The 27,662-nt window shown below is 33.6% G+C and overlaps 2 protein-coding genes across 4 annotated transcripts in view; both read right to left on the minus strand.

Annotated features, from left to right (window-relative positions):
* LOC100366823 (brefeldin A-inhibited guanine nucleotide-exchange protein 1-like) overlaps positions 1-4,891 on the minus strand; it is a 70,320-nt gene extending 65,429 nt beyond the window's left edge. For all 3 annotated transcript variants that reach the window (XM_085492694.1, XM_085492693.1, XM_085492692.1), the window contains exon 1: positions 4,642-4,891. In XM_085492694.1, the coding sequence (XP_085348820.1) occupies positions 4,642-4,765 (124 nt within the window). In that variant the 5' untranslated portion in view covers positions 4,766-4,891. The remainder of the gene's footprint in view (positions 1-4,641) is intronic.
* Positions 4,892-7,485: 2,594 nt separating this feature from the next.
* On the minus strand, positions 7,486-26,041 carry LOC100366673 (regulator of MON1-CCZ1 complex-like). The gene is made up of 18 exons (XM_002737749.3): positions 25,934-26,041; positions 25,196-25,272; positions 24,505-24,646; positions 23,883-23,969; positions 23,637-23,708; positions 23,021-23,089; positions 22,520-22,623; positions 21,048-21,137; positions 20,631-20,700; positions 20,031-20,066; positions 18,753-18,921; positions 17,728-17,840; positions 15,430-15,606; positions 15,144-15,248; positions 14,696-14,773; positions 13,162-13,335; positions 11,874-12,099; positions 7,486-10,617 (listed from the first exon to the last, which is right to left on the minus strand). The coding sequence occupies exons 1-18, from the start codon at positions 26,036-26,038 to the stop codon at positions 10,535-10,537; spliced, it is 1,977 nt and encodes a 658-aa protein (XP_002737795.1). The 5' UTR covers positions 26,039-26,041; the 3' UTR covers positions 7,486-10,534.
* Positions 26,042-27,662: the final 1,621 nt, after the last annotated feature.

A 27,662-nucleotide genomic window follows, 5' to 3' on the forward strand; every position in this document is an offset into this window, starting at 1 on the left:
TACAGAAGCCAAAGTACTGTAGAATAATTTATTTTAGCTAGAATTAATTTTCACTGGAAAGACTTTTTGGGTGTTTTGTATGGAATTTATTTTCACTGATTTTTGACAAGTTAAATTTAAACTATCGGAAAAAAGGTATATTGACTGGATTTTATTCCTGAGAAGCGAAAATATCGAAAATTAATTCAAAGCAAAAATAAAGTATTCTACAGTAATCAGATATAACTCATCTGACTTCACATACATATGTATAGCTATAAAACCACACTGTCTATATCACTGTGCAAATAAATCATCATGCGGCCAGAGACTGCATTAACCGAATATTCTGATATATCTATTTGGGGGACAAACAGGCGTCCTATTTGTGATAACGATAGATTATTAAGGTAGCTTGCTCCCATTAAAAGATAATCAGATTTTCTTGAAGTTTACACTATGGTGTTTATTATATTCTGTTGTGCAAGTCAAAATATATTGGTCACAAAACTACTTTTCATACAAAATGACAAAACACAGATCAAAATTCCATGAAAATTGTAATTTTAAGTCATTTACCATTGTAACAAATTTCTCATCATGTACCTCAAATTTTCAGGACTTAGGAAAAAAAATCTGAAAAATTAGGTGAAACTTTTGAAGGAAAAAATAGTGCAAACATTTTTGAAAGTGCAGCTCAAATCAAAAATAACATTTATTTCTATACTGGATAAGATTTGACCAGAGACATATCTCTAACATCCACAAAAGTGCATGTACTACTAAATATGGTACACAGAATACTAATTAGAACTTATCTTCCACATCAAGACATACTACAAGAAAGACACCAAAAATGACTAAAGTCGACTTCTTATTATATTGGAAGCTGACTTAATAAACACCTTCCCACTCCCCAAAACGACATTGGGAAAGCAATATAAAACATTCATTATTTTATTTTCCAGGCACATTTTCAAAACCCCAGATTTCAAAAATGAATACTGACAGCATGAAAAAACATGTTTTTCAAAATAAATAATTCATTATTTGGAAACATACATGTAATAGGAATATCGTTACCATAGAAACTAACAATAACTATGATGTATGGAGGTTGCAAATAAAAATTAAAGTTATCGGACTGGTTAGAGAATAAAATTCCAAGTTGTAATTGATGATGAACCTGTCCCTAGCAAGATAAATAAAATCATATTATTTGAAATAAAAATGTTATTCTTGCTCCATCATTATATCACTAAGGTTTCGTTTTGAAGGTATTTGGGATAAATTCATTGAAATATAACATAGTATGTCAACATTTCTAAAATGTGAGAAGTGAACCAGCAAAATATTTAAATATTTGGATTATTTCTGGGTATTTTTTATTTCTGAGTAATAGGTATAGTGTGCATGCACATGTTGGGTATTATTTCCTTCCTTGTGTTCAAGGAAATATCAATTCTGAGAATTTCTCAGAGATTATATCCAGCAGACATTTGGTTTAGGGTCACAGTTCAGACCAATGGGATTTGTTTTCAGTCCCATGTCTCTGCCTCAAATCCAATATTGATGGGAAATTTTCTCATATTTTTTTTTTAAAGTGAGGAACAATTCTGACTCGCACTGCCATTATTTTTTTCATTATTTCCTGATAAAAACACGGCAGTTGATAAAATACCAGATAAAAAAGTCTTAGTGGTCAGTATCAAATTAAATCCAGTGTTCTCACTAGACATGAGACATGAAACACTTGCCAAATGATTTATTTTTGTTCCAGGTTTTTTGACTCTCATGAGACGAAATTGTCTCACAAAAATACAAGAAAAACAATAATAAACATTTGAGTCTTGACTATAAGGGGAATAAAATATTATTAGAGTCTCTATAGTTCCACATTTAATTCCTCGTGTGAACACTGTACTAAAATCAACAGTAGAAATATACCAACCTAGAGGAAGGGGAGGGAGGTTAACTCACTTCAACAATGACAGGTGGGCTAGGGTGCCCCATGCACCCTAGAAAATGAAGTTTTTATTAAACTACAACTTTTAACTAAAATGTTGGTATTGTTCAACTACTTCCTGGCTACTTACCAGTAGTTTATTTCTAACTTCAAAAATACAGAAGCATGTGGCTCACTCTCGTAACTGACTCGCCTGGATAATACATTTTGTTTACTTATTTGGAACATTTTGCTAAAGTTATTCAAGATTGGTAGTACTACATGGAGGGCATTAAATCTCGAGTGTCAAGCTATTTGTTGTCATAAAACATACCCCATAAATGAAAAACACCCCCTGGGAATACTGGTGCTATTTCAATGACTATGAGTTATGAAATCAAGAGATTTGTATATATTGGTTAGAATGTACTTTGTTCTACCCCAATGATCTCCACCGACATGTTATACTACAAATCCAAATGAAACAATACTAAGACAACATGGCTGCATGTTCAAATACAAACTTGTGTTTAAATGACCTTCAACAGAAACCAAAAAAAAAAAAAAAACCATTGTTACTCAAGATTGTTGCATTACTTTTAGTTACATAATTCTAAATCTGTAAATAATTCAAAATTTATAACTTGATTTCATTATCATCTACAAATTTGTTATATTTATCCTGAGTTAACTTTACAAATGAAGAGATTAGAAACCAAACTAATATCTCATTGTTGTAGCTACTTTGAAGAATCAAGGCTCAACAATTTTAAAAGCAAATTTGGGCCCCAAAACTTTCAACCACATACTAATATCTTTTTGTCTCACAAAATAAACAATTTTTTCCTTACTTTTTTTTTAAATTTGGTCAAGCTAATTGGAAAATATGTTTCGTTGGTCGTAAATTAACAAAGAGAAGAACAAAAATTTATTGAGTGAAGTGTTAGCTTGTAATTTTATGATTCCAAAAAACATTTTTAGAGGGTAGAGAGATTAGGTTAAATACAATTGTACTGATGGTTTTCATAATCAGTTTATTTCCGCACTGGCTAAAATAGAGCAAATACAGTACTAGCGAATGGAGTGTACATTGACCCTTAGATGAACTGTGTTGTTACATGTGCCATGAAGAATAAGGCGCATCTCTGGTGGTGATGCATTAAGTGAACCAGTACATGAATGCAGTACATATACTTAGAAATGCACTATGCAATATTAATTAACCATATTTTGAGTAAATCAGTCAAATTACGTAAAATTAAATCTTGTCTCTGAGATTCAAGGGCTTTGAGGTAAGTGAAAACTATAGCAAATAAAGACCGTAATGGTTGTTGTGCAGGTAATCATTATCATGATTTTATACACTACTTTAGAGTGAACAACAAAAAGGAGCCAGCTCCTATCTTGGGTGGGTGTGTCACAGATTCGATGAGGAATATGGTTTCTGTGGCAAAAATGCATGGTATCTGTAATCTCCAGTCAACACAAGCCCAAATTTTGCAATTTTGACACACAAAAAAACGTCAGGAGACACAACAGGGACAATCAATATCACCTCTCAGAAAAATACTAATATTTGAAAATGGGGTAACACAGTCTAGATCACAGAGATAATGACTAAAAATACAAGAATACAATGACAAATCAATTTGTTAATCAATAATTAAGATACATGTACTGTAGATACTGTCTGATAATTCATAGCTTTTTTTTTAATTATCTGTTTGAATCCTGAACAAATTTGTTAACAGGTGAATGCAGGTCAAAAGGTCAATAGACATATGGACATGTCAACTGGAAACAACAAAGTCAACTGTATTCATTGTGTTCTACTGTCCTATTCACTATTATTTTTTTATGAATACATGTACATAAATCCCTTCAACTTATTTATTACTACTTGTCTGCGTCATATAAATAAAATTAGCCACTTAATTTAATTCATTGAAATAAATTTTAAAAGTAGTTTAATGGAAATGTTATGATCGAGAATTCAAATGTTGACAACTATCTATAGATGGATATGAATAACAGGCATTTAGTAACAAGTTATTTTGATATACAAAGTCGACTGAAGTTCATAGATTGCATCTCAACTCACTGGCAGTATTTACACGTGTCACCGGTATCGGGTGTGTAGTATGATTCACGAACAAAATGGGACTATACTGTGCGCAGAGGTCAAATTCAAAATACAGTATTAAAAGTAAATGTTAAGTTGTCGCATCAAGTAAATATTGAGACAATATATTTTAATAATCGATAGCAAAATATTATTCAATTTATTGTTGGTAAATTTCGAATTACAAAATGCCACATACCGGGTGTGTCCTCTTTCATTTACACGGGATTGTAAATGTAATAATTTGGTCAATGTATTATGTATTTAACAGTACACCTACGTTGACATCTGTGACTCGCGATTTATAATTGCGAGTTACGCCTTCCCATTGAAATGAACAATACGTACAACGATGTCTTCGAGTTGATGACCCGGTATACATACGAAATGAATGGAACGATCGCACTATTTACCTTACGTATGCCGCGCTTGTCTGTAATCTGGAGCGATCGTAAAGAGTACGCGGTAGTAATAGTAACACCTACTTCACGGCAATGACTTGAAGTGACACTACCGATTACATTTACATGATAGACCCACCACCAACAGGACATACATGTATTAAATTGTTATAATTGTATTAAAAAATACTAACCCAGTGCATTTTCACAAGCCTTTCTCAGCTGTGAGTTGTACGATTTCTTAGTTTCCTTGTCGGCGAGAATTTTCTCCAGCGCCCGTCTCAAAAACATGTCGCTTGTTGTATGTGTATTGCGCATAATGTCTTCAACACATTACTGGAGCCCTGGGTGCGGGAACTCCCAAAACGAAGTCACAAGCCAGGGAAAATCACAGAATCAAACGAAAGGTATCCGTGTCATCAAACCAACCTGGCATCCGCCATTTTGGATTCATCACGTGACCCGTCGTGATGTGGAAGAGGGGGGTTTTCCCATTTTTACCTTCGGGTGGCGCTTTGTCGAGAGATTAGTTTTACCATTGGGAAAAAACGTCAAGTGTTTGTATTTTGATTTAAAGTGGCCGAAATAATTCCAGAAAATCCGTTGACTTAAGAAAAACTATAGTTTAGTTCTTGACTCATTGGTACGCACGGAAGCTAAGCAAAAAAAGAAAACTGACAAACTATAATATAATTTGATGACAATTTTGTGGAACACCAAAAATGGACAAAACATGCATCCTCAGTATTGAGTTAAAGAGTTGTTTTCCCTCCAAAGTACTAGATAAAACTCGTGTACCAGTGTAAATTAATAATATCTTTATTACACTTTTGAAAAATACATAAGTCCAAAGTAAATTTCCTTCACCATTTTTACCATTACTCTTTCAAGTTGCTCCATCCCAGTGAAGTAATCACTTAACAAACTAATTAACTAAATTTGTTTTCAATATTGTGACTTTTTTGTTTTCTCTAAAATCTGTCCAATATTTTTTTTATTACAGAATTAATATGTTTTATTGACAAGTTTAAGTTAATTTTACATACACATATTGACAACAAGGGATGATGTCTGCAAAGAACAAGACAATGATGGCTCATCAAGCAAATGAAACTCTTTGAAACATGGTGACATTCTCTTCAAGTTACATTGCCCTGAAGATGTGATGTGCTGTTATACCCACAACACAATGGAAGGGGGTTCAGGGTTGAAACCCAAAATAAAAATTTTTTTGTTTTTTTAGATTTTTTACAATTTTCATGAAACAGACCTAAAAAAAAGCCTATTTGTACTTCATTTTACAGTGTAGGTGTATTACAAAAAAAAATAAAAGTAAAACATCACTTTTTTATGTAAAATGACATGCAGCCGTTAACTAGAGATGCTTTCAGCCCATGTCACCAGACTACAATTAAAGATATGGCATATTATCTCTGACATAGAACCATATGGTAAAAGCATACATCCACCATTTTCACAAAAATTAAGCTGGTGACCCCCAACTTTTTTTAAGTCAATATTAAGGATGGGAGTACAATTTACTACAAAAGGAATTCATTTTTTTTTTAAATCATTTTTAGAATTTGATGTATTATACACGATTTTATTTAAAATGCTGGTTAATAATTAAAAAATAAGGAATTAAAAAACTGCAATTATAATCACTAGAGTCCAATTTATCACTCCATTTATACAAGGCAGTAGAAATAATATTTTATTGTGATAAGAACATACTACTAGCCAAAAGTTTAAATTTAAAAAGGCATTACTAACTTTTATCATTTCATTTGTGATTCTATCACCAGAAGATTTTGTGTTTTTCAGATTTTTAATAGCATCAATAATTTCTTCAATTGCATTAAGTCTGATTTAAAAACAGTTCACATTAAAGAATTAGTAAATTCTTTCTAAATTTTTTTGTTAATGATGTTGCCATGGTTATAAAAATTTTCAAAGTGCTCAGCCAAGTAGAACTTTGGCAGCGACTGGAGCTTGTTTGTGTTCTGAGAAACATAGTTTGCTTGTAATTTGTTACGCAATGACCAGTACCTTGCCAAACAACTCCAATCGATTAATCAACAAACTCTTAAAATTCCTTTTCTTATTGCGAATGCAATTTTATAATATTTTCGATAGTATAAAAATAATATCTGAACCTTTTTATAATTTTTTTTTTGTGAATTTTTTTTCAGACAATTGACAAGTTGTGAGCTCAGCCATGTCCTTAGAAATATGCGTAATCATTTCCGTCTGCGTAGGGAAGGGGGTGATTTTGTAGCATAAATGTTTGATAGCTCATCAGAATGCCAGGAACCTAGGAAACAAAACAATTACAGAAGTTAGAAATCAACCCCCATTTCTTGCATGGAAACCAACTGATGGCACCACAACTTGAAACTTGTCTATCGTCTGCAGTATTGACTAGAATATTAATTGCTTCATTAACATTCTCAAAATTGTTCTCAATAAATTTGTTGAAAGTTTTTTGTTTAACATAACACTGTATTTACATTTAGCAGTAAACATTTTCTTCTAATAACTGTGGCCACATGCACCTCTATTGGTTTTAATGGATTGTATATAAAAAAACATACTTTCAGCCGAACCCTTATTGGGTATGTGGATTACGACAACCACCTATGTACATACCAAATCTCACAAAAATTCTCATCAAGTGATTCCAATGATATCAGTAGAACATTTACAACCCCAGGCAGAGGGAATTGTGCTCGGCACACCAGTGTTAACACTGCCCACAACTATTGAAGTATTATAACATTGTTCCACAACTGGTGTTTTTATGCACAATTTGTCGCATCTGTCACTGCTTGATAGAAGATGCAAGATACAGGTGACCAGTGTTTTCCATAAGACAATTATGATACTGAGAAATGTCATAATCTAAATAAAAACACATGAAATTAAATGAGTTTGCATACATACAATACAGCAGATTGTCCTCACCTAGGCAAAAAAAGGTCACATGAACAAGAATCATTCAATTTCATTGAAAAACAATCAGACAGTTAATGCTAAAAGACAGTTAATAAGTATAATCTTTATTTACAAATATCAATGTGATATGTACATTTCAATAATCAAAATTGAACACTATAGTATTTACAATGTCAGAGTGGAGGTCAACAATCGGTTGATGAAATCTGAATCTGACAATCCACCATAACTGCCTTACTAATTTCAGAAATAAAAGTCCCATATTTTGAGATTCATATTTTTATCTCAGAATTATCTGAATTAACTCCTTTATGTTCTACGCAATCAAAAAGTTGCAATCTATTGATTGGTAAATTTCAGCATACCGTGGCTGGTGATACATGTACCAATATTTTGTAGGGTCCCTGACAGTCATACCAGTGACAGCTACAATATTGCTGAACTTCAGTGCAGAGATTTAAAGTGTTTTCAAAAATAGCTGGTGAACAACTTGCCACAACTTTCAAGTATCACAAAGGATTAGAAGAATGTTGAAGCAAAAAAGGATATAAATAAAAAAAAAAATTAAACAATAATTTATAAATAAATTCACACAAATATTGCACAGTTATGTGATATTCATATTATATATTAGTCACTCAATTCAGAAATCACAAAATAATCGAAAACCAAAAATTGAAAACAAATTTGCAATACATTTTGGACTGTAAAAGGCAAATCGTACAATGGGTTCTTCTGGGGACATAGCGTTATGTTGCAGCTAATTTACATAACAATATTATATGTTAATACATATACTGCATTCATAATTCTGACAACTGTTTGAAACTAGCATGTAAATATGAAACTCTCTTTAAGGGGCAGTAGTCGTCGTGCCACGCATGCGCGAGATTATATGGGTCTCATACACCGGTAAACAAAGATTGCGACTTTGACTGTTGCGCAGATCAACAAGTACAAACTGAAACGGTACAAAGCTATCATAATTAGGTATTTTTTTTTTATTATTGGAAAGTATCGAAGGAATCACCAGTGGTAATTAGTGCAAGTAGTTTTATATGTACACCTGTATTGTACATTATTACTAATATGTTATTGTTGTCAACCAATGGAAACTATTTCTAAGGATGCAATAAATTCATTATTATTATATTATTATAGTCCCGCCCAGGTCAAACTTCATACTTGTGATTTCCAATAGAAGAGCACATTGAATTGTGGGAAAATCAATGTTTATCAACAAAATGTCGCACATGCGCAGCTCGACGACCACCGCCCTTTAAAGCAAATCTGAAAACTGGCCACTATCAATACGCAAACAATCATGCTGTGGGAGACCTATCAATTAAAGTGCAGTTGTGACTACAGTGCTACTTTAACACAAGTCTGTCTACACTTGTATTGGAGATGTACTTTTAACAAAACAAATAGCAAACTATTAGCTTTAATAATAGATGATTTTCCGTACAATTGCGAGATCTCACGAGATGCATGTAAGACGCGCGTCAAACGTCTGCCGCAAAAATCGAACGATTTGATTTTGAAATTCGAGTTTCTTTGTTTCGTAGCTCACATCGACCAGCCGATCTTCGACAGAGGAATATTGCTTTTGAATACCCTTACTTAATCGAAATTGCCTATCATCAAATGTGTACAGCACATTACTAAGCATGGAAATGTCCCCAAAATATTTTCGCGTTTGTTGAATCCCACGCGATGTTTGACGACAGAACGACGCTATGACCTTTGTTTGTCCTGTTTTTACGTTCGATTTCACGCATAACGCGCGATTCTCGCAGTGAACGGAAAATGGTCAATTAACCTTAATAAATAATTTAGCGACATTTCTCCAATAAATCATAGTGTGACCTGAAACAGAAATCCATACTTCCTATAACAGCAAACCATTACTAATCTGAAATCACTCAAAATACTAGTACATGCATAGTGTACTTCATTTACACTATATTATGTTCCCATTCATGGAACTCCAAAACCCAATTCATATATTACATATTCATATATTTAATTGGATGGCCAGAGGAGGAATTTGAAGAAGCTTTGTTAAGGCAGTTATCTTGATTGTTAACTGTAATCCGATGAGTGTAAACATAGCAATATTTGGACATTCAACATTTCTAATACCTTGGCAGATTAGGCATTATTTGTAAATTTACCATTCAGAGAGATTAAAAAAATGATGGTTAGGTGTGTGAATAAAAGATATATTTAGTAAAATATTATCACTTTTGATAAGATATAACCATTCATGTTGTACTGTAAAATACTTTATTTTAGCTGGAATTAATTTTCGCTGAAAAGACTTCTGGGTATTTTGTATGGAATTTATTTTCTCAGATTTTTGACAAATTTAATGTAAAATATAGGAAAAAATGTTATGTTCGCTAGATTTTATTTAAACTGAATCATTCCTTCAGCGAAAATAACGAAAATTAATTCCAAGTGAAAATTAAGTATTCTACAGTATACCATATTTGCTCTAGTAGAAATGCAACTCTGGAGGAAGAACACATAAACCAAAAATTGTAATATTAGATTATTACTTAAAGCGAGAGGGTTGTCACCTGCACACGCATGGGAATTGAGTCCCAAGCGACGATAACACACGCTAAAATGCAAAGGCTCATGGGTAGACGCTTGTTTGTAAACAATGACACGCTATGGCCATCTGGCGCATGCGTGGGTGACGACTCCCCCGCTTTAATACATTGGCGTACTTCTCAGCATAAATCGCTTGTACTACAAATAGAGCATATACAGTATAATTGGTGGTGCAAAAGTACCATATAATTGAATTGAATATTATTTTCGGAATACCGTATTGGCTTCATTGGAAGCGCATCTCGAATTTCAAAATTACATTTGTTATAATAAAATATTACTTACTTTGTACCTTGACACATCTCTGTAATTCAATACATAAGTGAATGCGCTACTATTTAAGCAAATATGGTATTTGTATTTAAGTTGGCTTCAATGAAACCGTGTACAATGCAACAAAGAAACAACCATTAAACTGCTGTGTATTGATACAATGTAAAAAATGGTAATTTGAAATGATGAGATTTCTACAGACTACATGTGTATAAATTCCTCCCAGCCGGCTAATTTTCAGGATGCTGCTGTGACGATCATGAAACTTTCCGAACCAAAGATGTCTTCGAACTGCTTCACATATTCCTCACAGTGCTCGCCTGGAAAAAAATAAATAATTACATTATTTTAGCTGGAATTGATTTGACGTAATTTATTTTCAGATTTGTCATAAATTACATACTGTAAACACATTAATTATTAACTAGTTTTAAATCACGCAATTGTCGCAGATTAGCCAAATTTGCTAATTTAAATTCATGTGAACTCATTGTTTAACTGCCAAGTTCATGAACTTAAAACCCAGTGAAATTGCTAAAACATCAAAATAGAGAAATTGAATGCCAGTGAAAAAAAATGCTATTACAGTACTAACCATGGAGGGGATTTTCAGAATTTTGTTTTCTATTTCTAAACCTCAGTGACAATAGAGAAAACATAAATTCCCAGAATTCAACAGTAACTTATGAGCTATACATTGAATGCATGTATACTCGAGATAAGCAGTAAACCATTCAATTTTCACTGATAGAAATATTTGTGATTTAGCGGAGTTTTTGTCACACTTGTGTCTGTGGGGTCCAAGTGAAATAATCACTGCTACTAAATTTCACAATTACGACTGACATACAAAAATTTGTTTTTTTTGCGAAGGTCACAAAAAATGTCATAAATACTAGTATTAAATAAAAACTTTTGTTGGCCTGTGGTAGTAAATATTGGATACAAATAGTCCAAATCCCTTTGAGCATGTTTCTATGCTATTCCAGACCAGTTTGATGGCCTATTTCTTAAATACCAACACTGGGCAGATCGCTTCTTAGACTTGCTTGCAGTCTGTTGCAATTCCGATGAAAAATTCTTGAAAAATAAATATAAATTGCACAAACGAGGGGTGAACGCGAATGTCCTGTGACCACGAACTCCCAACAGATTTGCTGTCAGCGTAAGCGCCCTCATAGTACTTGGCTTGTATATTTGCATATACGTCATTCGGTGGGTGGAGCAGCCTCGCCACGGACCATAACAATAAAGTGGACATTGCACAAGCTTGTGTTTACTTGTCTCGCACTATGTTACCATGTTGTTGATGTTCTCAGAGAAACGATGGTTGTTTTACTCAATTTTGTTGGCATCAACAATAGGGTAAACATAGCGCATTACAGGACTTTCGTGTTCACTCGTCTTTTACGCAAATTTTATGTTTTTACAAATTTTTCATGGGAATCGCAACAGACTGCAAGCAAGTCTATTCGCTTCTGTGCAACATAACCTTGCAGACAGTTGTGCATTATCATGTGACAGTCATGTGGCAGTCACATGACAATCATGTGACAGTCATAATTTTTTAGTTTACCTGGCACAAATCTTGCATGTCCCCGGAGTCTAGCATTTCGTTCTTCAAAGAACTTGAAAACAGTGTAGAAGAGCATTTTATCTTCCGTATTCAGAGCAGCTTCTAGAAACTTCCTGGCTGACACGGTATCTACTTGACCAACACTACGTATAAACCTCAGTGCAGTTAAAATTTGATGTTTTGAGAGAAGAACTTCAACTATCTCCTCATTGGCTGTGGATAACCTCTAAGACAAAGTAAACAGAAAAAAAGAGAGATATATCAAAGCATGTTTTTAAAAGCCTTGTCTTTTTCGTTGTGGGTAATTTGTGCTTTTTCATTTCATGTAAAGCCCAGCAAAAAAAAAAAATATTCATGTTGAACACATAACTTGAATAATCAGCATTTTGACAGAAATTTAGAATAAAAAAAATACCAAATGCTCATGCGTGACCAACATGCTAAAACATGCTTACATTTTTCGTATAGGCAATTTTCCAGATAAAATAAATATGTAAATATTAAATGTGAAATAATTATGATTTATTTGTTCAATCTGCACACATGTAGGGAAACATTGGATATTGTTCACACATTATTTGGTTCATCTATTTGTGCATTGACCTAAATCACTGCCCAGTTATCATTGGATAGCCCAAGTGCACAGGGTACCTACTTATGAGAATGCGTCATTTCCATAATCACGAATGCACAGTATAATAATTGCCTGTAATGATCTGTTGTGATAACATGGCTTTATAATAAACATGGCTTTTGTAACAATGTAAGACTATGCATAGCTGGTGGTCTTAGAAACACAACTAAAAATGACCCCACTTTTCAACTACATGTAGTACCGTATAATCATAATTGACGCCACAGCTCAAATATAAGCTGCACCTCTAACTTGAGACATTGTTTCTTGTTAAAATTTACAAGTTTTGATCCCAGGGAAACCATGCAATATAAGCCACACCCCAAACGTTCACATATGCGTGTTCCACACAAACCAAACAGCCCTTTTTAGGGCCACCACATATTTCAGCATATGTCGTGCATCTCATTAGCATATCATTATCCTTTCAGGCCTTCGTTTTCTGAAAAAATTTTCCCACTGTTACCAAAATTAATGCCTTAAAGCCGCTCCAAGACTTCACGCATCTGAAGTCACCCATTAAAAAATTAATTTAAATTGAAGCCGCTGCCTCAATTAGGATTTTTACAGTATCCATGAAATCAAAGTTGCATTAATTCTAGGACCATATTGTAGTACACTTTGTTGTGATTACGGTCGTCATGACAAACTTACCTTGAGCATATCTAGGGCTAACTGATGTGCTGGTGGATAAACACTTTCTAACGACAACATCAAGCACGCTAGCGGTTTTGAATCACTCAGTACGTGATACTGTAGAAATTGATGCAGTTGATAAAAGCAGTTATTCTGTACCAGAGTATTAATGACCAGCTCATATAGATAATGCTGCAATAAAGAAAACATAGGTAAACTATAGAAACCTTGCATGTGTTACAAGTGACAGGAAGTTGGCAGCATTATAACCAGTACCAAAGGTTTTATTATCAAGTTTTTGAGCATTTGGCCATAATTTAAAAACAAAACTATAATAACACTACTATAACCAGATATGCAGCGATCACAAATATGGTATATGGCTATTTGGCTTGTCATTCTGCCTTTAGGGCCTAAACCTAAGGTTTTATTTTGCCTGTTTCATCACTACACAGCGCCCTCTGTTGATGAATTGGTAAAACCAGTAAAATTTGAGCTGCCTCAAATAACATTAGCAGAAAAACGGAAATCGCCTCACAGCCCAAATTTTGGAAAAAAAAATTTAAACATATTTTTTTTGCAAGGCATAAAGTTGAACTTTATTACATCATTTATACATCATTATTTAGGATCATGAGAATATTACATGAAACATTTAATTGCATGAATATTCATGAACTGTGGAAATATTTGAGAATTTGCCCTAATTCTGAATTACTGTTGTGAAACACATTAGAATTCAATGCTGTTCATGAGTCTTAATATGGTAAACTGAAGCAATCTCAACCCGGCCCTGAAGAGCATATCCTACAATATTTGAACATTATTACTATAAAATATTTCACCAGATAGTCCCAAGACCACAATAAAAGTTTAGAAATGTTCAACTGTAAACATGAATTAGTACAGAAAATGTCACTTTCTTTTTTTAAGTGTCAAAATGACATTCACGAAACATAGTTAACTAGAACACTCAAATGAAATGCAGTGTGATATCAAACAGCACAGCGTTGTTAACTGTCCTTGACTTGACGCCTGTAATATACTGTGGAATACTTTATTTTCGCTGGAATTAATTTTCGCTGAAAAGGTTTTTTGGGCGTTTTGCTTGGCTTGGAATTTATTTTCACTGATTTTTGATGAAATAATGTAAAATATAGAAAATAAATGTATATTCGGTGGGTTTTATTTTCACAGAATCATCCCTTCAGCGAAAATAGCGAAAAAAAATTCCAAGTGAAAATAAAGTATTCTACAGTAATCCACCTTCAACTAGATCCAATCGAACACAAGTACCTGTGTACCTTAACCCCCCCCCCCCCAAGTCACATTTATTATAGAATGAATCTCAGCCAGTAAACCTGACCTCTAAATTGTCTATGGCATATCTTGTCGACCCTGTTTTGGTGTTATACTCTAAGTAGGATTGCAACATGGTGACAACCATTACACTACATGGTACCAATCTCAGAATTAAGCCACATTTCACAGGATATTCTATCTTAGGATTTACAATGTACATGTATATATCTATAATTGTAAATACACTAACCTGTACAGGTATTTGGAATTGATTTAAAGATCTGATGTACTCCATCAGTACAGCTACAATAAATTTATGCTTTACGTCCTGTAACACAACAACAGAGACTTATATTGAGGTAAATAACACAATGTACAATCAATTCAAGTAGGATATACAAGGAGTTGGGAGGATACAAATGCTAGAAGAGGTTGATGTACATTTAGGATCTATTAAATCATAGTTTTTAATTTAAAATTGAGTATATGTATGTGCTTGTTTAATACATGGACGCATTTTTTAGACTATATGCAAATTTCGATAGATTAAAAACACTGTCAAAAACACTGTCAATTTTCAAATATTTCTAAACATGATCAATTTTATTTCAGCATGTTTAAGACTAATCACCCTGTAATTGGTTCTGCATGCATAATTGGTTTATTATGTTTTCCTCTGATTAGTTGTCTATACTCACCCTGTTATCTACAAACACTGAGAAGACATGTGTGTACATATCAGATTGGTCCACCACTGCTTGACTTCGCTTTCTATTAGACTTCACCATTCCCATTTCAACACCCTGCACAAAAGAGGTATAACATAGTGAAGCAGTGAGAAACTTGCGTAACTTTCTGATATCACTTTCAAGAGTGTTTTAACTTTGGTATTTCTGTACATATACTGTACAAAGCAACATGATAACTACAACAACAACAAGCTGATGACAACATTATCATTACAGACATAATTACAAGACTCACCTGGGTGCCTTGTTGTTCCTGTTCAAGATAATTCCTATAGCCCTGGTTGAGTTTGTCAAATATGCGAGATATAGTTGGCAGATTACACTGGTGACCTGGCACTAACGCTTGTTTACAGACAGATAGTATCACCATTTTACACTCGGTTCTCAAAAGTAGAAAGTCCATTAGACGACCCTAGAACAGAGTAGTGATAAAAAGTTAAACTCAGAATTGTAAAATACAGCAGATGAATTGATTGCGATGAACTGTGAGTGAAACTGCAGTTCTAGGCATATAAAAGAAAAGATGGCGGCCAGATTCAGTATGCAAATTAACTCCATGGCAACACATACAATGTACTCACTCTTTCGATAATCAGAATGTATTGGAATACTGTATTTTTACATACAATTATGAATATTTGTAGAATTATGATGTTATTTTACTAGTTGGACGCGAGTCGAGCATAATTCTCATCTAAAAGTTGATGAGAATCCATGATATAAACATCCAGTAATACTTCTATAGATAGTAAATGATGGACAGGCCATTCAAAATTATATTTTCCATAACTCACTGGTGCAATCGATGGGATTGCGAGTCAAAGCAAGCTGCCCACTAAAGTTACAACTGTTGATTTCTTTGCAGATTATAATTTGTTCACAATAATCAGGTGCAAGGACATTAAATATCTCTGAATTATTTCTATAAAATGAGAGTTTTGAACTAAGGCTGTATTGTCACAAGTAGTCACATGATACAACTATACCACTCATGAGGTCATGAGGTCACCAGGTGCTCTTTGTCTTACTAAGGATGGGGAGTCATCGTTGTCTTACTAACATTGTGGTCTTTGAGAGAAGAAAATCATAATAAGTTTCTACATCAAAAACATTCAAAACAAGATCAACAAGCCATGCATGGCACAGTCAATGTTAGTTATCAAATTTAAGATATATAGTTTTGTTTATAGTAATATAGCTGGAAAATAACCATGTCAGGAATATGATTTTTTCAACATTAAAATGATTGACATTTGTATCTGATCGTCAAAAAAGTACTTGTCCATATTGAGAGATATTGCTCTGGAACAGCATTCAAAATCAGCCATTTTGAATACATGTATACATATAACATGATATATAACAAATATATAAAATTTGAATATAATCAGTCAAAGCATTCAAGAGGTATGGCTCTAGAAGCCCAATCATTAAAGCAAAATGGCCACCAATCAACCATTTTGAATCCAATCTGAAAAATAAAATGATGTGCATCAGGAACTTGTAATGTCTAATGCATGTACCAAGTTTGAACGAAATCCATCTATAAATGCCAGAAATGCTTGATATTTGATGATCTTTTACCACAAAAATGACCACCATTCGGCCATTTTGAATAGGAACGTCAAACCAATATATCTGTTTATCTATGACATGATGTATACGGTAATGAATATTTAAAATTTGAATATAATCAGTCAAAACAAGTCAGAGATATGAATCCAGAAGCCCATTCATTAAAACAAAATGGCCGCCAGACAGCCATTTTGAATCCGATCTGAAAAATAAATGATGTGCATCAGAAACCTGTAATGTCTAATATATGTACCAAGTTTGAATGAAATCCATCTATAAATGCTTGATATTTGATGATTTTTTAGCACAAAAATGGCCTCCATTTGGCCATTTTGAATAGGATCGTCATCTAATATATCTGTCTATGACATGATGTATAATGAATATTTAAAATTTGAACATAATCAGTGAAAGCAAGTCAGAGATATGGCACGAGGAACCACATTCATTAAAACATAATAGCCGCCAGTCGGCCATTTTTAATCTTATCTGAAAAACAAAATTATTTGCATCAAGGTCCCATAATGCCTAATGTATATACCAAGTTTGAACAAAATCCATCTGTAAACAGCCGAGAAATGCTTGATTTTTAGGATTTTTTAGCACAAAAATGGCCACTATTCGGCTATCTTAAATCAGATTGTGAAACAAAATGATGTGCATCAAGGTCCTATAATGTCTAATGTATATATCAAGTTTGAACAAAATCCATCTGTAAACAGCCGAGAAATGCTTGATTTTGGCCATCTTGAATCAGATCAAGAAACAAATTGATGAGCATATGAATAATATCATGTATGATGTATTTATGAAGTTTGATTGTGATTGGTCCAGGTATTTCTTAGATACAGGTCCGGACGCACGCACGCACGCACACACGCACAGACACACAGAGGTCAAAACACAAGTCCCTGTTTTCGGACTAACAAATTTTTCATCTGACGAAATGTTGACTTACCTTGTCAGGTATCATAGTCACCAATGGCTCCAGTTTCAACATCACATGCCATAGACACCCTAGCTTAGCATCAATTATTATGTTAGGTTGAAATACAATCCAGTTAGGGGAATCTAAAGCACAATTTGTTAAGAAATCTAAAAGATATGCTTTGCTTAGGGAAAGTTCCAAAATATTTAGATTTCCATTAAAATCATCCCTAAATAACAGTGAATGTAAATCTGTATTGCACTGCAAGTTTACAGTTTTCTCTACTAAGAATTTTCTAGCTTGACATGATCAGCAATAGGTGCTGTAGTTTATACATCATGTCCACGTTGTTCTTTTATAGAATTTGTGAATGAATATTGATTTTAGTAACCATAGCAACTTTGTCAATCAAGGATTAATTTAACTAATCAAGACACTCAAGTTAAAATCTAATTACAATAGTTTACAATGCAGGGAGTAAAAAAAAGTTGTTTTGCTGGTACTGATAGACTTCATGGGAGTCAAACGTGGCTTTGTTTTGAGTTCACCAATAACCAAATTACTTCCATATTGACATTTAGTTTAATAGTTAAAGTTGGATCCTGCTTCCTTTGCTACTTGCAGATTCAACAATTTTTCTCAAGCAAAGTTTTTTGTTTTCTCTTTTTCAAATGATCAGTAAATAGTGGGGGAATGGTTTAGCATATTGTCAGATAATATGTCAACAGCTTCTGCATTCTGATTGGTGCTGACAAGATCTTGTGTCCGGCATAGTTTGTGCCTAAGTAAATTCATTGGCTTGAATTATTGTGATTTGATAATTAAGGTATCAACCCCAGATAAACTACATCTACAAAAACACTGTGATCCAGAGAAGTATGTAAAATGGTATATGGTCACAGATGGTGCTTTTCATATTACGAAGTTGACTAATTGAAGCTGGCCATCCATATTAAATGAAATATAAACTGTATTTTCCACACAAGAATTTCAATTGAGAAAAGCTGAAACTCTACTCATAACAAAGTGTAAATATGTGATAAACACAAGGATACAGAGTTCACAGGTTATATGCGTGATTTCAGGACCAGGTTGTGACATCGATGTTATACCAGTGACTTTAAGTTTAAATGGCTTAATTGGTAAGGGTGAAAGAACTGGGTAATGTGAGTTGATGTAACCATCAAAGTCACCGCCTAATTTGATATCAAACATCATTGTCGTCTAGAAAAAAGAAAGCAAAATCATAAGAATTACACAAAACAACCACTTTGTCTTGTACAATAATATTTTATGTTGTCATTAACTAACTTATTTAGTCATTTGACAAACAGGAACAAGTCAACATATTTTTAAATAATTACTGTAAAATCTGTTTTAGAAACCGCGGCTTCTATTAAAATGGTACAATGGAACAGAGGGGATGCGACTTCTATTAGAGCATCTACACATATGAGAAATGATGAATTTTTGGTTCTCAATTATTCAAAAAGAATGGGTGCGAATTCTATTAGGGATGCGGCTTCTAATACAGATTTTACGGTAGTTTTGAAAAAAAAAAAACAGTTTTTATATTACACAATTATGTTGACATTTCGAGCTGTAGTATTTTTAAAGTAAAAATCAGTGATTACAAAAACATTAGGTTGCATACATGGTGCATCATTTGTTGCCTGGAAACAAAATTTCCCCCAATTATTTATTTAGTTGGCCAGTTTTTCGTGAGTACAGTAGATGAAATTTTATCATTTTTACAGTAATACAAATTCATGCAACATTTTTGAAATATGCCACTCATCATTTAACACATAGTTATTGAAAACTTCTTTCTGAGGATGATGGCCTGATACTTATGACTAAAAATAATGGCAAAAGTCACATCATTTGTTCTAGTCACATAATAATTGAATTTTAAAAGCAACATTCCATTTTAGCAGATTTGACTCAATGTATGAATTAAGAATTCTAATTTAGATAAAGTATCAATTATCTCATTATGATAATTTACTTTATTTTTACTTAGCGACATCGTGAATTATCAAAATTATAAGGGTAACTAAATTTGCCAAAAATAGCAAAATAAAAATTAATAAAATCAAATTATTGGATTTTTGCAGCAGAAGTTAATTCTGCGCAGTGGACAGAAAATCAACTAAAAAAATGTGCACCTTCTCAGCATTACCACTTGTTCTTTCTAAAGACCATTCAGCAGAAATTTACTGCTGTTGGGAATAGGTATGCATCAAGAACAGCAATGATTGTAAGTAATTGTGTATAAAATTAAGATTAAAATATATAAATTCACATGATCTACCTTTTTTATACAAACTTACCTTAGAAGCCTGGTGATGTACAATTATAAGATTATCCTGCATATAAATATAAATGATTAATAATGTAATATCTTTTCATTAATTTTTATATATACACATTATTAACTTAATATTACAAGATCAGGTTTCTGTTTCCCTAGTTACTCAGCTACCAAGCCATTGAAAAAGGGAAGAGAGTCGATTAAAAGACAATTCAGTTCTTGGCAGTAAAAAATATATATACAATATAGGTAATTTTTCTGAATTTATTTACATGGTTATCTCTATGGACAACCATTTTTTAATATTACGTTACTCATGACAAAAACTTTTTATATGTTGGAATCATTTAAAACCCTGACATTGTGAATACTAAAGTGACCAGATACAATGTACTTTCCCATTTTAAAACTGGGCCGCCTCAATTCCCAGGATTGGACCATGGAATCATGGGATACTATTGTTCTTGATGTTCAACAATTAACCTATTGTGTTCCATGTTTGTTTTTTTTATCTAGTAAAATTAATTCAATAACCAACCTCACGTTTTCAAGACCTCACATAATTTTTATGATTTTTCCTGATGTGTGATATTGGTCAAAATGAAAGCAGTGTACTCACAACGACATTTAAAGCAAAACGTCCACTCATATTCAGCCTTAGTACGTCAGTCTTCTTGGCAGGAGATTCTCTGTAGATTTGTAAATTAAAAAAAAAGTAAGATGAGAAATGCAGCAAATTAAACTATAAGGCAGCTTAATTAAGTCACAAATTTAGCTGAACTACCGGTAGCAATACCAGCGAATTCTTAGGGGGTGTTCTCAAATTACGGTATCAAAGTTTGCCAAAAAGCAAAAAAATATTATTAAACATTATTTTTTCTAGGTGACAAACTTCAACTTTTAATTTGGTAGTTGATAAAATATCCCACTTTCATGCACGAGGGGTTGGTGGGTGTGTGTATGATTCTACATAAAATACCTTTTGAGTTTGGATGAAATTTACCAGTTTGATAACATCATTAATGTAGGTACTTACTTTTGTAATTGGTAGAGAACAACTTCAGCACCCAAGTTACCAGGGCCTCTTTGTTGATGTCTCAGCACAATAATATACACCTGACCATATCTGTACAAAAACAGTTAAATTAATTAAGTATTTAATTCATTAATGTTCAAGCTGACTAGATTTACAGATCACATGACAGAAATGAACCAATCGTCTGGCAGAAAACAAATCATGTGCAGCACTTAAAATATGAACACATGGAGTGACATCAGATTGTGTCTCCATATAACATGATATCCATTGACGTATGTTGTAAAAACATCAGTGTGGCTGTCACTGCGTTATAGTTGTTGCCAAAATTTCAATTTTGTACTTGGTAAAAACTCAAATCTGAAAGTTACTGCAATTGCGAGTTATACTGATTGGAAGCCAATGTATATTATGTGATTTATCAAATAGGTTATTAATTGTCTTCACTACAATATATCCCATCATGCATTGCTGGTTGAATTCTGCTTCAGGTGTGATAAACACAACAAATCCAGGAAGTATGTTTGCTCAATCAAAGTTTGCTGAGTTAAAGAGGTCACGTGTTTGAATTTCATGTAAACAAACAATGCCTTTTACATGCATTGTGTATGTCGCTATAAGTCCCACAATAGGCATGATGCGTTGTAAAGAGGGCACTAAAAACATATCACTGTAGTCAATTTTATTAGTTTTAATTTGTTTTTCCTTGTGATTTTTATTGATAGAATTTTACGTTATGTAATGCGCATAGAGCACATTTTAGAAGAATATGCGCATGATAAGTCCTCTAAATAATAATAATATATAAAAATGCAAATAGGAGATCCAATGGTGTTACAGTAAACAGCTTAAGGTGTGGTGTGCATCTCAGATTAATCTTAATGAAAAATGTTTCACAACAAATATTGATTTTGTGTTACAGTCCATCTCCAATCATCAGACAGACAGAGAATCCTGTGTGTGAATCGTTGACTTGACACGCTGGCAGATGTTCGCCTATTGACCAAAAAGCTTCTGATGCAAATATCTCGCAAATATAAATAATGTAATACCTGTTGCATTTATTAACAAAACATATTGCATGACATGTCAAAGGGTTCAAATAAAATGTTGAGGAAAATACAACACAACACATGGATAGAAGTACAGTGAACACTGTCAGAACCAAACAACTGGAAAACGGTTTGATTTATCCTTTTCACCTCCAGACATTCTTGCCCAAATTATTTTGTACCTTTTTTTTTTATATTCTTCAATGTTTCTGGAAATAAACCCTAGCCAACAGAATAATTTGAGTCAATTTTTTAGTTTTTACTCAAAAAATTTGGCTATTTTTGTCTTAATCTTCTGAAGAAAAGTGCAGACTATAAATGTGACTGCTTTGTGAATTTGTAATGAAAAGAGGGAACTGGTGGTGAAAAGGGAAAAAGTGTTAGTTGTTACGTTCAGTAGAAAAGACTACAGATACTTACATATTGGACATAGTGACATCTCTCTCCAACAAAGACAGCTTAGGTGGTTTAGGAATTACTGGTAAATCAACTTCAAATTTAGGAAGCTTCAATACAGTGCCACCCTGGAATACAACACAGTAGATACAGAAAAAATCTATCAGCTAAAGCAACAGGTAAATAATCTACAGCTTCATCGTTAGTTTGTGATATGTATTCACATGAACACATACAAATGTACATTTTACTAAGAATTTGCCACTTGCATATTCTGAGGTGGTTTATCTGAATTTCCAGCCAAGAAAAGATGACCATGAATCTATTGACTGAGGATTGGTGTTGATTTTTGAAATAGCTGCAATCCGTATGCAAATCAAATCTTTTCTACTTTCTACCAATAATAAATAAAAAATGCAAAGTCGCATAATATATGTTTTTCCCCATTTTTACCCTCTAAATTTTTCATTTTAACTTAAAATATTTTGATAAAACACAATTAGAGATTCACATATTGGAAATTACCTTAAAATAGAATGGATGCAGGACATTTCCCAGTGATGAGGCTGAAAGCAGCAATAAAGAACTATCAGGCTGAAATAACAAAAAACAAACGAAAAAAAACACTAATATTATTTTCCATGAATATAAGCATAAACACTGCTTTACAACACATTTCCCAACTGAAGTTTCTGACATGCAACAGGTTTTATGAAGGCATTAATTTGTTTTATATAACATATTTATAAAAATATCAAAGGATGATTGAAAACAACTTGATCAATCACAAGACTTTAATAGGGAGTGAATACCGAGTATAGAGCTCCACTGTGGTTAGTTAACCATTAACTTTTCAGTTGACACTGGCTTGCCTTCACAATTTAACATTTGGTGCTAAATGATAATAGTACTATTTTTTAAATTGATTTCAGTGAAAAAATTACTGATGGAATCTATTTTTTGCGTTCATGGCAAGAAATCAGTCAACGATAGAAGAAACCCTGCAACGACTGATGGGTAATGGGCATTACCAAATCTTTTAGAATAGATGTTTTATAAATATTTATAAAAACTCATAAAACAAATTTATGCCTTCATGAAACCCTGTGAATTGAAAGACTAATAATACATCACCACTTACCAGAAAAACAAACCAGTTCACTGTGACATTAAAACTTTTTAATAATTTCAGTGTTTTCTTCTCAGGGATAACCTGACAAATATAAAATAAAACGGTGTATATCAACATACAATATCAAGTTATCCATAAAGTCCACCTGGTTATACATGTATACATGATTATACATGTGAGCTCAACAGGTCAAACATTGGAGATAACAGTTGTTACACTGTACAAGAAACATGGCAGGATATTTATATATCTCACCTGATAGAACTCAATGCCATGGTCTGTTATAAACACGATCTCATTTATATTGGTCCAATTAAAACCAATAATCCTGGTTGTCTTGCCCTGGAAGAAATAAATATTTAAGCAGTAGCTTGTTACTCATACAGTGGTGATAATAATAAGGTAGTAATGATTGTCACAATGATGCAATGTTTAACTCAAATAGTTCAGAGTTCTATGTACTAAGCACATGCCTGCTGTAATTCATGAAATGCCAGGTACTGATATTTGTCTTGTTTCATCATTGTGTATGAATAAATGTAATCAGCCATATGAACATTAAAGAAGTTACTATTCTACAAAGACAACCCCTCTTTGCTAACCACTGTCTGTTTATTCAGCCATTGTTTCACCTCTATACCTCAGTAGATCCTGTTCAGTGAGGGTGTTGCAAAGTATGCCCTCTCTGGAAATTTGACATCCCCCGCCATTTTGTTTCTTTTTCATTGCCATATGACTATGCCTACTCGGATAGGGCACATGTTTTATAGGCATGTCCAATAAAATCTAAATATTTACCGAAGTCAAATACGCAAATTCACAGTAGAATCACACACAAGTTCATAATAGAAAAAATACAGAAATGTCAAACACGTACCTTACAACTCTGTGAATATTCCACCACATCGAGTCCAGGAATAAAGTTAATAAATTCCACTGTTTTTTGTGACCTTTGTACAGCTAATACTTTCATGTCATATGAAAACTTGATTGAGATGACCTCCCCTTTGTCTTCCATTCTACAAGACACAGATAAACTCAAAATGTGATGAACCTGACATGTTCCACTGATACATTACATATGATGTGACATTTATAGCCATAGTGAAAACAATCTAAACTGAATTTGGTCAATTCAAAGAAACTGATAGCCACTCTAGTATTTATGACAACAGAGAAACTATTATAATAGACCACATCTATTTATACATAACTGACAAAGTTTTTTTTTTTTTTAAATTTTATTGCATAATTAAAAATTGATAAATTCCCTCTTGGAAATTAGACTGGGAGATTTCTAGATGATCTGGTCACTTGCGGCCCTGGTAAATAAAAGACAATACGGTCCTGGTTTGGACGTTACGACCCCAAAACAGGTTGGTCATTCCAGCCTGGGTATAAATTATATTCAATATGTGTTCATATTTAATGTTCAACGAATGTTTGACTATCTTATTCACTATATATTATATACCAGGGCTGCAAGCGACCAGGGCCGGGCTGTCCTGACACTGACTGGAAAATCTTTATCTCTATCAGAACAGGGTAATTACAATTCTTTTCATTACCTGAAATTAGTACAATATTTTTCATCTGGTCCTTTGACCACTACACCAGTAGCACCACATGACCGGACAGCAAACACCTGTTGTGTGAACAAGATGTATTATTATTGTGAAACAGTCAACAAACAGTAAGTGTCTGTCTGTCTGTCTGTCTGTCTGTTTCTCTCATAATTCATTTTACTTTATTGACACATAAATGAGTGAACCAATTTGAAAGTATAATTGTTTGTAGTCATATCAAAGAAATGTGTAAAAAAAAAGACAATTGTAAACTGACAAAATGACAACTGAGTGTCTGAAATTAATCACCCGGAAGTTGAAAAAGTTCTCCAACATGTATACTGTGTGAGAGCGTGTGTACTAAATGTGTACATTTCTGGAATGAACATACGCCAACTCACATGGGGTACCAAAATGAAACAGCTCAACACAGAGGACCCAGTTAGCATACAGCAGTGAAGTAAATAATTTTTGAAACGCATAATAACTACATACTACTAGTAGTATCTAAGTTGGAACAAAAACAAGTAAGTAATCTGACTACCCACACTGTACCGTGCAGTGGCCTGGATCAAAGACTGTAGTCTTTGCCTGGATGCAGACCCTCTGCCCAGGGAGCTGTCATTACTGCTCTACCCGAAGAAGAGCACACAGCAATGGACTGGCACCTATAATTCTACTTTGTACCTATTCTTAGCATGCACATATCTCGTCAACTATCATATCTACGTCGGTACTCACTTGTTTGTTTACTTCATCAAAAAATACGTTGGTAGCTTTACTAACAGGCTCGAAACGAGTGGGATGTGGACTGAGTTCGATGTAGAATCCTTCATCTTCCGCCATGTTGGATCACGAACTAGATAAATCTCGTAAAGAACGCGACTATGTCCGACAAGATACTCGTATTAGTAAACTGCCAAAAACCTGTCTAAATGACATAACGATAATTGACGATTAATGAATAATTGGTTAACATAGTCGAGAATAAACCAGCAGTGGGGTAAACATGAAAATGAACATAAACGGGCACATAGTTATAACGTTTACAAATTAACACGAAAATAACCCGTGAGGGCGCTGTTAACATCGACGTGCGTCCGTGACATGTGCTCGTCGGGAATTCAAACTTGTGAAAACGTTGCAGATAAAGTATTTTTGAAGATATTTTGCTAAAGGACGATAATTATTCATAATTCCAATGAAGATTTGTTGTTGACGCATATATCTAAACACTACTATCACTAAAATAGACATTTTAAAACGTGTTTTGTAGCGCCGCCAGGGTAAAAACAAAAGGATGCGAGAATGTCCATCAAAACAAATCTACATACAAAATGGCATTTACAGGATGCGATTATAATAACCTGTCACTAGACACAGTTTAATCTCAAAACGATGTGATGGCCGTAATCAATGTTTCACAGTAGACCATTATGCTTGATTGGGTGTGAACGGTATTTGCATGCGGACTTTAAATGTACAAATTATAACGATAAACCAGTGTCATACATAATAATAGCAGGTCATGGTGAAAACATTATCGGTGAATCAAATAAGATTCAAATGTAAACTGTTAGTTGGCGTTGTCAAATATTCTTGATACACTTGATAAGCCAATGCTACTTGAACTTAATTAACCATTTTGAAGTGTAAATTACCTACATACAAAATAGTCACAATCAAAGCGTACATCCGGGGGGGGGGGGCTACTTCCACATTAAGTGGATAAGGGTGTGAAGCCCACCTCTCGTAAACCATACTCACTTCAAAACCATTTTTGTTTTGTATTTATATACCCACTTCTAAACACAAGTGTTTTCAGCGACAAAAAAAAAACACCCAGCCCACAACTTTTGCAACCAGTGAGCGCACCCGGCAATGCATTTTATTCAGCCTTTTCCGGTATTTGGCTTTGAATATAAGGACCCGTGAAAAAGTAAATAAGTGCTTCTAAACAAAATAACGTGAAATGGCACCCCAGTCGGGCGGCACATACCCGTATTGCACTTCTATGCAAGTAGGGACGTACATGTGGTACAAAGTGACCGTGTCAGTAGTGAACATGGACTTAGTGGTACGAAAATAATTTGGGTCGAATCTGGTTTCTCTACGTGTAAGTGATATCAGCCAAGTGAGACAAAGATCTTCGAACACAACACGATGTTCACAACAATTAGATAAACATATGATAACATATCATACTGTAAACTGAGAACAGACTTCTCAAGGTAGAGTGAACCAAGTGAGTATTGGTCACCAAATCCGAGAAGAGAATAACACACTGGAGAGAAGCACCTGTAGCCAAGGTGTTTATTGCTCAACTGCTAGGCCTGGAACTGAGTCTAAATACTCACGAGATGTTCCATACAATGTACAATATCATTATGCAAATAACTAAACTAAACGTTATAGCCTCAAATCATTACACATACCATAATATCAGAACCATTTAGTATGTGAATTTCCT

Source organism: Saccoglossus kowalevskii, chromosome 18 (assembly GCF_978046115.1).
Source record: "Saccoglossus kowalevskii chromosome 18, keSacKowa6.1, whole genome shotgun sequence".
Taxonomy (NCBI): Eukaryota; Metazoa; Hemichordata; class Enteropneusta; family Harrimaniidae; genus Saccoglossus; species Saccoglossus kowalevskii.